Raw genomic sequence first — 14,596 nt, forward strand, 5'->3', positions numbered from 1 at the left:
CTGATGTTCAAATTCACTTTTAGAAGAATGAGAGAAGAGAGAAACTAGCCTAGAGAAGTCAAAAAGATTTCACGCAAAATGTCGAAAAAACGGCAAAATGGTAAAGCGAAAAAAGTTTGACGAAGTAAAAAAACATAGCAGGACAAGTCCTGACGTACAATTCAAAGAATTTTCATTGACTAAACAGAAAACTAGACCTAGAACGGACTGTGAATGGATTGGAAAAACCATTTAGAAAAAAATCCGATCCAAAAAATCGAAAAAACAGTAAAAATCAAAGTGAAATTGCCGCATGTGAACAAAAAACCACTACCGATGAAGCGAATTTTTGTTCAAACACCGTATTCTCACTGTATTTTAAAATTAGAGCGAAAAAATTTCACGCCGCAAAACCACTCGCTTTTTCGCTCCATTTCCTGTTTCGGCGTGACCAAAATCACTACTCCAATTTGACTTCAAAAATCATGAAAATGTGTGAACAGATCTTAAAAAAAAAGACAGCGCCCCAATACAATTCAAATTCTTTGAATTGTAAAAAACCACTCGCTTTTTCGCTCCATTTCCTGTTTCGGCTTGACCAAAATCACTACTCCAAGTTGACTTCAAAAATCATGAAATTGTGTGAACAGATCTTAAAAAAAAGACAGCGCCCCAATTGTAAAATTTTTGAATTGTAAAAATACGAGCGCAATAATAGCCGGCTGAGAAGATGAGGGCGGCTATTAACAATACCAATCAAAAAAGACTCAATAAAAATTCCGTACTCGTGTTCTTTGTGATTGCTCAAGCAATCTCTCTGTCTAATCTTGAAACAGGTACAGGTATCTTACCTGAAACAGGTACAGTTTCTGTTCAAAGATTTATAAATCTCCAAACATGTAAATTGATAATAATATAACCAAAAGGTTCGAGTTTACATGCCTTTAGAATGATTAAAATTATGTTTCGATATAATCAAAATTATACATGAAACTACTAATGAACATTACCCAGTAACTATTACCCATTAAGGTGTTTGTTCATGTAAACGTTTGTTCATGTTATTTTGAAAGTTATAACCGTTGGATGTATTCAAATTTTAAAATTTTCGGATGTACCCAACTGAGTCAAGTGTGTATGGTTTTTTATCCGTCTAAACAACAAAATAATTAATTAATCTGGTAGGACATGTGATTTGAGAATAATTTCACGGCAATTATCATACTTACGACGCAAATAGCAAACTTAATGCACCAGTTCATCTGTCGATTTATACGCTGCATATTCTTTGCCGACAATATTTGCAAAAAAATTCCACTGAATGAAGATGAGAAAGGACTAAATATTTGAAAACATGGGGCCTTATTTCTAAAAGTATATGATTTCTTAGCAGATATATTGGTCCGAATGCAACCTCCTTTGTTCTTAAAACTACGCTTAGATGTGTTTCAATCGACAGTTTTGTGTCAAGGTGTTTTCCTATATAACGACAACTCTCCGCCGATTTTATTACATTCATTTTTCCGGTTTTTACAGCCAACGAATGTACAAATCCTCGACCCGGTTATTTAAGGTCTAATTTGTTGACTTCGTAGATTTTTTCAGAACTCTAAAATTGAATTTTTCAGAACAGTTCTCCAACTTTTGGATTTTTAGGTGAACAAAATCACCAGAGTATTTGCCTATTTCCGCAAAAAATTTATTGCAAATTAATTTTTTGCCTGTAATCTCGAATCAGTCGTTTCACTTTCAGACACATTAATACCTGTTGTTGTTTTCTAACCTTTTTTGAAACAGCAGTGAGATTTTTACCAAAGCAAAATTCTTACCTTCAAAGCCAGAGGTTAATTTGCACAATGTATGGTTTAAAAGGTATACGTGATTGCGCAGCAGTTACTTCAAATTCTGTTCATCGGCTTGTGCCCGGGCTCTCAATGCACAACAGAAGTTGCGAATTCAGAGGCAAAACGTTTACTGACCGACAAAATCAATTCGAAGCACCAGGACCTAACTGTCTTGGTTTATGATCTCCCCCGCCTACAAAGGGGGCAGATGTAGGGCTCTGATGCTCAAGGCTTTGCATGAAAACAGTTAGCAAAAATAATTTTTAATTTTTATACATTATTAGGCATAAAATTCAAAATTATACATTAATTCAATTGCGGAATGTTACAGAAAACAAGGTTTTGAATTCTTTTAGACAAACAAATACAATACAGCGCAACTATACCTGAATTCTACGGAATTGCCATTGAAATTTTTTTAATAACATTAACGCTTACCACTGCTAAACATCATGAAACAAACCTATTTAATCCCCACATCGTGCAATCGCATGAACCAGAAATTTGGTTATTTTTAGAGGATTCTAACGAAGGTTAAGTCTTTCTCTTGAATATAAGAGCTTTAATTTTTCGTGCTAATACGGATAAGGAACACAAACTGAAAAAATGAAGCCTGATCGAGTTCAAAATTGGGTACCCGCTTTAAAATTCGGTAAAACACCCCCTTTATTGCTATAGCATTGTTATAGCCGAGAAAAGGTCGGGATCGCAAAATGGATGTTGGGATAGTTCGAATGAATGGGTTGATTACAATTAAGTTTTCTACAGCTTTCCCCGAGAGAGTTTTAGAGTTCAGTTACAACTGCCAAAGGCACAGACGCTCTTTTAGTCGACTTCGACGATCCCCGACTGTCAATTTCATTTCCCTCCAGTGCATAATCATCCTCATCGTCAACATACAACCCCGCAGTGTTCCCGTTAAAACGACCTTTGACCTCACAAGTAGAGCTACTATTTGTAAATGTATTATTCGTATTATTAACATCGTTATCCCCGCACGACTCAACGTTGTACTTAAAGCTTGTGGAGTAATTAATCGTTTTTGTAGTTGTGGTAACCAGATCAGTATCCTCATTAACGTCCAGACGTTCCAGAGGTATAGCCTGGTTATGCCGGGAGGGCGACGACTCCAAACTGCTTCCACCAGTTCCGTAATATCCACCGTCCATACTTTGAGTCCAGTCTCCGGACGCCGAGTTCCTGGAATCTCCCATTTTGAATATGACCGCTGGTGAGTTTCGATCGCTGTCTGAGCTTTCACCGACCAAGCTGCGATTCGGTGACTTTTGCATGTGATTTGGTCCGTGTCTTTTAGGCGAACTTCGAGAACTGTGCGAGGACTGGTTGCTTAGGTTCTTTTTATACCGCTTGGATCCGTTGATTTCAATTTGCGGTTGTAAATCACCGGTTGAGGAATTGGAGCTTCGTCTGTAGTCCAGCCTGAGGTCAACTGCACTCAACTTACCTCCATCAGTTTCAAAACTTTGATAGGAACACGCGGTAATCTTTGTTGTTGATAGTTCGTAGGAATCTTTGTAGTTGTTAACTTTGCCGCTTTTGTTCACGCTGGACAAATGGTCTTTTGTAAGCTGCACTTTAAAACGACTAGGAGATGATTCTACAGATTTTGCATCTGGATACAATCTGTTCTGATTAGAGCTTTTGGATGATCTGCTGGAACTGCTGTTGTTACTGTAATGTTTCTCGGGACTTTTAGAAGATAGGGTGGCGTTGTTGGGTCTGAATACTTGATCCTCGTCTAGCTGGCTGAGACGTCTGTTGTTTGCGCTGCTATTGTGATTTGATGGCCCCGTCGTCGATAGATCCTCGCTTCCTGAAGTACACCACACAAATCATTAAAATTCCCACCAAACAAATTATTTAAAGATTAAATTATTTATTATTTTATTAAGCATAAATCGAGCAACCACCATAAGCAATTTCACTCTTCAACAATACATATTTTTGAATATGCTTTAACGTATATACTAACAATTCACAATTCTGTATGAAGCTAAATCAAAAATAAAGAACTCAGATTAGAGTCAAGTCACTGATTGAGAAGCCTCGCTGTGATATCAAAAACTCGCGTGTATCTACAAACTTTGTAGCATATCACATGCGACTTCAAGATAAACGCTGTGAGTAACCTACATATACATTTTTAGTTCAGCTATCGTTTCAGACCCTAGTTAATTTCTATAAAAAGCCAAGCAGGCTAGATCCCTAGAAGCCATCAACCAAACAAATCACTGATCAACAGATCTGGCCGGTTATAACTAAGGTTTTTACCACCCTGGCCAGTTATCCAAAATACAAAAGCCTTTATAATATCAAGTTTGTGTATTCTTTCATTGAAAATGAGAAATCTATCAGTAAGGATCAAAGGTTCATGCGGCACACATTTGGTTAGCACCCTTTTGCTCGATAACCTTTATGTTGAGACCATTGACATTGGCTGAAAAATACAAATGATAAATTATAGTTGCTTCTGAGAACAATAGCTCAGTATTTGGACACTTTTCCAAAAGTACACTAGCAAATTATAATTAATTTTTTAACTTTCTTCTGAAACGCAAAGTGAGAAACCAACAAGAACATTAATGTTGCGAAGGTTTCAAACTTATTTGATTTGACTTTCTTTTTAAACATTACAACGAACAAATAGCATAAGTAATTGAGCCCCCCTGATTAAAATACAAAATTAGATCGATTACTAACTCTCAAAATCAAGTCAGTGTGAAAAAGTCATTCGATAATTATATTGTTAAGATAAGAGCGGAGGAATTAACAAACATAGCTTCTAGATTGCTAGAAAATAGCTGCGGTACCTTCGTAGATCTGCAGTCTCAAAAAGCAGTCTTTGTTTCTACTAATTGCTGAGCTGTTACATTTTGACAAAAAATTTATTACTGATTGCTGTTTCCCTTCTGCTCTGGCCGCAGATAAACTTCATTTAGAGTGAAATACATTCCGCTGGCCTCAAATTAGATTAGATCCTTAGAGTAAGTAAGTCTATTTGAGGGTGAAGATCTCAAGTACATTTGAAGTGAGCGTGCGTCATATGGTCGTAACAAAAATCTTGACGCAACAAACAAAAAACTAGTGACACAATACGTCCTTAGGTTGCGTATACCATGCAACAATCTTGCAGAAATCAGTGAGACAAAGTATTAACAGAGGTTAAAAAATGAGAAATCTGACAAAAATCAGACTCGTATTGAGAATCAGTGGCCTCAAAAAAACTCAGTACTAAATTCATTTACCGGATGATACCACACAATTTCAAAATTCTTAAGCCAGTGAATTGATCAAACACTCCGCACTAGAAAAAGAAGGCCTGGGAATACTGCTAATATTGAGGATAAGTGAAAAGACCCCAAGAACAGCAAAAAAAACGGGTAAAAAACGGATTAACATAAAAAACCGACAAGGTCAGTCATAAACACCAATATTTTGAAGTCAAGCTATCCGGTAGATTTTCTAATGATTCATTAGCATCCAATGAAACCTGTCACAAATGAGTCATAAAGTACATTAGTGATTCAGTCAATTGCAACTAAAAAATTTGTAAAAGTTTAGCACTCAAGAAAAAAAAAACACTGGTAGCGGAAAGCAATTTGCCTCGCAGGCAAAAAATCCATTTCAAAAACCAAAAATTTGTTCAATCTCCATTTCTCACTCCACACCAAAGGTAAATTGAAAAAAATCACGCTACAAATCTGCTGATTTTTAATTCCCTTTACTAATCCAGCGTAACTAAATCAACTCTAATTCGACTTCCTTATGAAAAAGTCGAAAAAGTGTGGAGATGAAAAAATAACATAACCGACTAACATCGGGCGAATTGAAGGGGCGTGAGGTGAGCGCAGCGGGCAGGGGTGCACCGTAGTGGGGGTGAGGAAGAGCGGGAGGGGCAACGGTGGGAGGGGGATCAATTTATAAGAACCGCCCTTCACACAATAAGTATGAGTCTCCAAAACAGTTTCTGTGAACCGCATATTTGGAGACTGATGAGCTGAAAATCTATAAAAGAACTTAATGCCCACTGGGCGCTACCTCTTTATCACGTTTCTCAGGACGAAAAGTCAAATGGTTCAGACAAAAAATCGGTCAAAAGATAAATTGCAAAAAAACCAACATGGTTAATATAATGCAACAAACTTCGTTTGAGAGCAACTAACAATGATTTCCTAAAACGTGCTAGTCGGCTCATTTATGAAAAAAACATCTCTACCCTATTTCAGCGCCAATGAGGTTAATAGAAGATGGCATCACGCCACATAATAGCAGCTAAAGTGCGGCATCAACAAAAGAGTTAAGGAAAGAGAGAGAGAGAGAGAGAGAGAGAGAGAGATAAAAAGCGACCGAGAAAAATGGAAAAAAACTCCAACCGACAGAGAGAGAGAGAGCTAAGAATTTTTTCCATGATAGATTTGACTCTAGATTAGTAATTAAAACATAAAATATGAAAAGTTAAAAATTTAAAGTTTCCAGATTTCGGAGCAAAAATAGTCTTCAAAACCATTTTTTATCTCTGAGTTCTGTCATGAAACCCATCTGCAAGACATAAAAACTTTCGTTGGCCAGAAATGATCGTTAAACTCAAAGGAAAATATTCAAAAACTTTAAAAGCAATTGCAAATTTTAACAAAATCTTGCTAAAATTCGTGATAATAACATCATCAGAACCATATCATTGTTTCAAGAGACTAAACCAAGCCTTAAATAGTTTCATTGGCTCAAAGATCCATAAATTTGGAACAATAATTTTCCAAAAATTTGAATTTGTCAATTTTATTAAAAAAATTGCTAAATCTCGAGTAATTAAAATATTAATAACCACTCCATAAACTCCCGAAACTGGGCCCTCGGTACCGGAAAAATAAAAAATATTCAAAAAACTTGAAAAAATTGCAAACATTTTTTTTAAAAAATGGTTAAATTTGTGATAGAATTTTGAAAAACAGACCATTACATCTGGAATGTATGCAGCAACCCTAGAGGAGGTTCCGTGGCTCTAAGGGCTCTAAAATTGCAATTTTTATAATAAAATAGCTAAAATTTGTGATATTAAGAGTTGAAAAATAATCCATGCCAAATAAAAAAGTTTCCAGTAACTTATTATCAAACCCTAGGGGAGGTACTCTAAACCCTGCGGCTGAAAAACCTGAATAATGACAATAAATATCAAAAAAAATTGAACAAAATTGAAAGTCACGTAGAAAAAATGCTAACATTCGTGACGTAAAAATGTTGAAAACCATTCCATTACAACTAGAAACCCCATTGTAAAACCCTAGAGGAGGGTCCTTGACACTTAGGGATAAAAACACTCAAAAACGAAAAAAAAACTTTCAAAAAGCTTGAAAAAAAATTGTGAAAAATAGTATAAATTTGCGTGATTTTGTTTGGATTACCAAAAGATATAGCTCCTGGAATGCTCATAAAAAGTAAGCATGTCTTGCAAAAGACCTTTATCAACTTTAACCAGCCGCACTTTCAGACTGTGCTAACAAAAAACGCGAAAAAATGCAATATTTTGGGCTCAAAACTCCTAAAAATGACATTTTAACCATAAACTACGGCCTTCCAAGTAGCTTCACAACATGACAACTCTAAGCACCTGAAGCACTACTGAACGCGGCTAAGGTAATCTAATGAAACTTAATGACCACTGGGCGCTACCTGTTTATCCCGTTTTCAAGGACGAAAAGTCAAATGGGCCAGACGAAAAATCGGTCAATCGAAAAATCGCATAAAAAGACCAACAGGACTAAAATAATTGCCATAAACTTCATTTGGGAACGATTAAACACAGCGCACCAATACCATCCAAATCCTTTGGATTGCAAAAAACCAAGAGAAAGCCAACAATAGCTCGCTATCACATTTGCATGATTGCTTGTTTGCAATTCGCTACCATAAATGTATTTCCGCGAACAAACCACAGAACAATTTTTGTACATTGGTTATTTTAAACTGTGGCAGGTTTTTTGAAACGTCGCTTTGTTCATTTTTCACTTCTGGCGTCGCAAACATGACAACTTCTGATCGGTTGCAGAGAGCTATGCCGACAGACAACAGTGTCAAAACCAACACATTAAATCATTTGATTTCTTCATGCAGAAAATAATTCAGCCTCGATTTTGTTGACGCAAGCTAAGCTCCAACAATATATTTTAAGATTACGAGGCTAATTTTTAAGTAGAACCTTTATTGTGCACAAAATCCGTTACCAGACATTCAATTAGAAATCAAGTTGAAAACCACCCACGACATCTAAGTTTAAAGTCTTCTTGAATTCAGATTTGCTCCTAGAGAATTACTTCAGCTCACCGAGTTATGAGTTATTTAATCAGCAAGTTCATGTTTTCATTTACAACCCTCTAGTAATGTGTATATGAGTGGGTTGAAATCAAGAGGCCAGGAGCAAAAAATTATAAAAAATCAGCAATGGCAAGTAACAAAAACAGCAAATCTGGTGCAAATTCTTAGTGTATTATTTTCAGCAACAAAATGTGTATTTTTTATAACTTTTTGCCCCGTACCTCTTGAGTTCAATCCACTCATATTCACGTTACTTCCTCTTCAGAAACAGCCTATCATAGTCACATCATTTCAAATGGCATATGTAAATTTAACCCGGAGCTATTTTAGAAGTATAGTACAAAAATTCAGATACGGGAAAACTCTTATGCAGAAAAGAATTAAAACTTGATCGTTTCAAGAGTAAAACAACTACTGCACTATTGATTTAAACATGAACCGATTAACGTCGGACAAATTGATCTTGAACGACAGGCAGGGCAGTTATACAAAAGGGGGCGTTAGCCCAAATAATTTTTGGGTGCAAAAACTGACACTAAGGAGCGGTTCAAACACGCGACCTTCTGCGTGTTAGACTGAACCATTACCCCCACAGCTTTCACGTCCTTGTAACCTGAAATCTTATAATCGCTTACGTTTTATCAGCAGGCTTAATTTTTGAATAAGATCAGGTCAAGAAAAAGTTTTGCATAAATAGCAAGCAAGTTTTCAATATTTACCCCGAGATTTGTTCGGCAGCAATTAAAAAACATACCCGACTAACGTCGGAGAAATTGCCCTCAGACGACTAGTGGGAGCTCTAATCTACTGCAGCCTGCTTCAGACGGGTGTCTGCAGTTTGAATAGTGATAAGGGACTGTTATGGCAAGATAACTTCTAAAATGCTCTTTTGACATCGAGTATTACGAGCAGTTCCTTAAAACTACGTGTTAGTAACTATTTACTATGTATTAGTAACAAACAGAAGTCAATGTTTGAAAAGTAAAAAGTTCAAGTAACGAAAAAACTTAACATCTGCGTCTGCTAAAAAACATAACCGGTAGAATACCGGAAACAACTCGAAGAGTCGTGCAATAAAAACATTCGATGAACCCTACCTATGTCCGAAATATCAAAAAAACAAACATTGCAATATATAGTTGGACGCAATCAATTTTCAGTTAGAAATGGCCAGGCAGGTGTGGGTGTAGGTAGGGGGATACGTATAGGGGGTTAGGAGACGGGGGATAGGTGGGAGGGCGTGTAGGACGGGGGGTAAGGGGGATAAGTCAGTTCGGTAGTAAGTACGTATATGGGATCAAAAATTCTCGAAGCAACTTTTTCGCCATGAATATTATCAGCAGTTCAAAATTACTATATATTAGAAACTAAGCTACTGCTCTAAAGTCCAATGTTCAAAAACAGAAGGCAACCTTCTAAAACAGAAGTCAATGCTCAAAAACAAATATCCAGAGTTCGAGCCATGAACAAACTGGCGTCAGAAATTATCAGCCTATCAGGTTTTAAAAAATGAGGCGGTGGTAGGTAAAGAAGGGGGAGATGGTTGCGGTGGGGGAGGAACAGATCGTGGGGCAGGTGGGGGTCTGCAGTTTAAATAGCGAGAAGAGACTGCCATGGAAAGAAAACTTCTCATAATGCCCTTTTTACCTGGAGTATTACCTGCAGTTCATTATTACTATGTATTAGTAGCTAAGCTACTGTTAAAGTGCAGTCTTCGAAAAGAAGTCAGCGTTCTAAAACAGTAGTCAATGTTCAAAAACAAAAGTCAATAATTCAAGTCATGAACCAACTTGCATCAGCTAAAGAAACATAGCCAGTAGAATACCGGAAACGACTCGAAGAATCGTGCAAAAGTATTTTCAATTAATCCTACTTATTTCAAACATCAACAAAAAAGCAAACATTGCAATATATATAGTTGGACACAACCAATTTTCAGTTAGGAATGGGTAGGCAGCACGTTTGGGGGTAGGTAGGGTGATAGGTATAGGGTGTGTGGGGACGGGGGGATAGGTGGGAGGGGATGCAGGATGGGGAGGTTTAGGAGGGAGGGGTAGGGTAGGTCAGATATGTAGGAGGAACTTCTATGGGAGCAAAAATTCTCGAAGCGACTTTTTCAATTTGAATATTACCAGCACTTAAAAATTACTATAGATTACAAACTAAGCTATTGTTAAAGTCCAACGATCGAAAACAGAAGTCAAAGTTCTAAAACAGAAGTCAATGCTCGAAAATAAAAATTTAAAGTTCAAGTCATGACAAACTTGCGTCAGCTAAAAAAAAACAGTAGAATCTCAATAGTCTTCTTCGAGTCGCGAAAAACTGGAATCTCAATACACCTCTTCAAGTCGTTAAGAGACCAACACGTTTACAATAATTGCTTCAAACTTCGTTCAAGAGTAATGAATTATTTAGAAGAAAAGCTATCTGAGAGTAATTAGAAGAAAAACTATCTGAGAGTAATTAAATAATCCATCACTGCTTTTAGTAGCAGTGGCAGTGGAGCCAAAAACCCAACAGAACAAAAACGTAATCAGCTAACGTGGGACGAATTACTCATAAAGGACTGAAACGAGGCTAAATTTGGTTGTGGCTAGCTTAAGATAAGTAAAGCTAATTTACGCCTCGTTTGCCGTTTTCGTGACAAAGAGCGACTAAAGGCAACGTCAAAATTTATATTAGCAAGCATTAGATCAAAGTCATTTATGAGCTTAACTTTTCTAACCCTTTTTGATGTATTTTTTATTTGTACTTCAGAATGTTTAGAAAAAGGAAGTAGACAGAATAATTAAAATCCGCTCACGCTTACATCAAAACAAAAGCAACTTCTTAAAACAAATGAGGTACCTGGAAATTTTTGATAAAACTAGGCATAAGAATGTGCTCAAAAATGATAACTTCATTTGCGAGCAATTACAAGTAATGTTTGGAGGACTCTAGCGGCGAATTACGGGTAGCCTTTTGCAATTTTCCCATTCCTTAAATTTTCTCCCAGAAAGCCGCTTCAATGATATCGCTCCACCGAAAAAGCTGATGGTTGGAACACAAGTCAATTTTTAATTTAAAAAGATCGAAAATGTAAATAGATGCTGTTTCTTGTTACACGGGCCATCATAATGTTCAAAATAATAACCACAATTTCTTCCGCAGATCCGAAATCGATATTTTAACGAGCGGACGAACCTAATTTGAATTATCCTGTGATTAAATTACAAGCAGTAGTAGTATACATAGCTGTGTAGTAACTATTACGGGGGGGGGGGGGACATTACATGTTTTAAGATAGGCAATGCCACATAAGGAAGGATAGAGGGTATAAATGGACGTTTAAAGTTATTGTTGGAAATTTCCCCCATGTCCCCCTCTATCCTTCCTTATATGGTATTGCCTATCTTAAAACATGTAATAATGGTCACTACACAGCTATGTATACTACTAGCAGTAACATCTGTGTAAATGTCTCTTTGCATTCACCAACTGATATCAAATTGCGTCTTTTCCCTCTCGTGAAATGAAATCTCACTTCCCTATCAGTATGAACTACCTTAGGTGTGTTTTGGTGCTGATTGTGATTTGAACTTCATAACGAGGGGTAGTAACAATATTAATGCAGTTAATAGAGAATTGTGGAACAATAACAGCATATTTATTCATTTAGAATTACTTTGAAAACTACCCACGGCAACTCAAAAAAATTCCTCTAATTCTGAGATGAGATTATACAGAAATATTTCAGCTCAGTGCGTTATTTATTCAAGTTCTCAGGTTATCGCTTCATCATATATAACCTGCTAGTTATAACCACACTTTCGTTTATACCTGCCCTGTTCAGAAAAACTCATCATAACCCTACTCTATGAGATGACATTAGCGCTGAGCTTATAACACATAAATATGTACATATAACACAGAGCTATTTGAGTACCCGGGGCTCTGCTGTCATAAATACCTTTTAGAAATGTTAAATATTCCTCTTTTCATTCAGATTGAGCATAACTGCTGAAGAGCATTTCAAACACAAGGAGAAAAAGTAGGAAATGGGAATAAGTGATTAGATTGAGAGAGAGGAAGAGGGAAAATAGAAAGGATAAGGCTGACAAAGAGCAGAAAAATCGCACCTAAAGTCTACTGGTATATTATTACGTATGTAACTGACGTCAAATGTTAATTGGTTTTATAACAGATATGCGGGGGGGGGGGGGTAGGTAAGCATATGGTTGTTTGGTTAAAAAATGTTTTTAGTTCCAATCTTTTTTAGTTCCCATTTACAATTGAGGGGAGGTATATTTGAACTAAATTAGTTGTAACAGACGCTACATAACAATCTAGTTGTTCCAACCCTCCCCTTACCTCAGTGGGGGGAATTTATGCTAAACTGGGTTTTTTTTATAACCGTTTTTACAAAGTATTTGGATCTTGTTGGAGAGCTGCCTCTTTTTAAGATCTGTTCAGACCTTTTTCGGCTTTTTCACGTCAGTTGAGAAGTCAAATTAGTGGCGATTTTAGTCACGCCGAAGTAGTACAGGAGCGATAAAAACAGTCCTCTTGCCTACTTATGAAGTTCGGATCTTTTCCTTTTGTGCAACCCCCCCCCCCCCCAGATTAGTGGGTGCATATTATTTGTAATGGCACGTGCTCCCCGATGTAATGGCACGTGCTCTAAAACTGGGTGGTGCATCACGAACTGCGAGACACAAACGGAAAAAATCCTGAAATTCAGACAAAACGCAACGTTCACTTACCAGAAAAAACAAAGTAAAGGTGATGAGTTCATCCAAGTTTCACAGTAACAAGAAAGTTGTCTCAAAATGTGATTTTTTCACGTTGAACTATGATTACGTTTGCATTTGTTATACCCTCGTTAAACCTTAGAGATAAAAAAATGTGATTGAAATGTGATATAGTGATAACTTTCTTTTTTTTATGAGACTTGGATGGATCAACTTTACATTGGGCTATCTGGCGAGTTAGCGTTACGTATCATCCGAATTTCACAGGTAGGCAAGACGACTGTTATACGGGATCCATAGTGTAAAAAACATACAAGATGGAGTAAGATTGCATCAAAAAGTGAACTTTTACTTTGTAAAACTAGCGACTGCTAACTTATTTGTCGTTCAGTGTACCTTTGAATTGGAGTGAGAAATCGAGATTGAACAAACGTTTTTTTTCCAAATGCGTCAATTAGACTTCTGCTCTGTGTTGCTTCTCTTGAGGGCTTTTAATAGTAGTAGTAGACTTTGAATCTTAGAGAAATGAAATTCAATTCTCTGGGGCTTTTGGGCGATTTGTTGAAAGTTCTCCATCAATTTGCTATTCGATATGTTTCCAGACGTTGCAGTTGAAAACTTTTGGAATGATGCGTCAGATAGATCTGTAAAGATAGCTGTATGTTCTTAGGAGAATTTCCAGAAGATTTTGCTGACCGTTTTCGTAGCATCGAGCCAAAATTGAATAGTTATTTGAATGTATGTAAGAAATTATCGCTGGATCGCGTCAGCCTGCTCTTTTCGATTTCATATTGTTTTCTGCTATGTTGTCATGTGAAACTAAGACTCATAGAATTATCATAATTTCCATCAACTATTCAGAGAAAAGGAAGTAGGTCATGTATTTCTACGTAAAGATTCAGGGGAAGAATGTTTAGCTCTATCAGTTGCTTTTGTAATTCAGAGGTTTTTTGGTTTGCTAGGATATGTACTATTTCAAATTCTACCATATTAGGCTGATTTGGGAACCATGCTTGTGAACATTAGGTGATGATGATTGTGACATAGCCTGTATAAGAGTTCAATTTATTTTCCAGTCGCTTTTCGGGATGAGCTTCATTTCAACGAGAAAAGCACTCTTGTTGCCTTTAGAACCCTTAAGTTGCAGTTCTCATTCCAGGTTAAAGCTGGTGAAATCACTAAGCCCAGGTCCTTTTGGATATCAATGAGGAAGAATTTTGATTTAAACTTGCTGACATGTTACCTTTGGTGTTGAGCAATTTATACTTTGGCGTGTTTGCCTCCATGAAGCTGTCGTTGTTTCATTCTTCCAGTTCTGAGGCAGCCGATTGAAATTGTTGACTACCAGTTGTTAGTAACTTCAAATAAGCAAAGCCATAACTTTCGATTGAGGGGTTTGAAGCAAGCATGTCATTTATAAAAACTTAGGACGAGAAGTGGACCAAGTATTAATCCCTGAGCAAAACCATTTGCCACGTGCTCCAACTAAGAGCAGTCCTCGTTGGTATTTTCTAACTGTTCCCGATTGTTATGGTATATTAGTGGCAACGTTTTCCTTTGACTTCAAAATTGTCTAGTTTCTTTGTGAGTACAGAATGATCCGTTTTGTAGAATGGCTTTGCAAAATCGAGATACCAAACAGTTGAATCGGTTATCTCTTTATCGTTGTACTTATGATAAATGGAATCCAGAGAGAGGAGAAATTACATTACC

The 14,596-nt window shown here is 36.8% G+C and overlaps 1 protein-coding gene across 2 annotated transcripts in view; it reads right to left on the reverse strand.

The window, feature by feature from the left end:
* Positions 1-2,070: 2,070 nt before the first annotated feature.
* The window catches only part of LOC142353005 (uncharacterized), a 284,250-nt gene continuing 271,724 nt past the window's right edge, over positions 2,071-14,596 (reverse strand). For both annotated transcript variants that reach the window (XM_075405184.1, XM_075405183.1), the window contains one exon: positions 2,071-3,657. In XM_075405184.1, coding sequence (XP_075261299.1) covers positions 2,609-3,657 — 1,049 coding nt within the window. In that variant the 3' untranslated portion in view covers positions 2,071-2,608. The remainder of the gene's footprint in view (positions 3,658-14,596) is intronic.

Source organism: Convolutriloba macropyga, chromosome 14, assembly GCF_964194025.1.
Source record: "Convolutriloba macropyga chromosome 14, txConMacr16.3, whole genome shotgun sequence".
Taxonomy (NCBI): Eukaryota; Metazoa; Xenacoelomorpha; order Acoela; family Convolutidae; genus Convolutriloba; species Convolutriloba macropyga.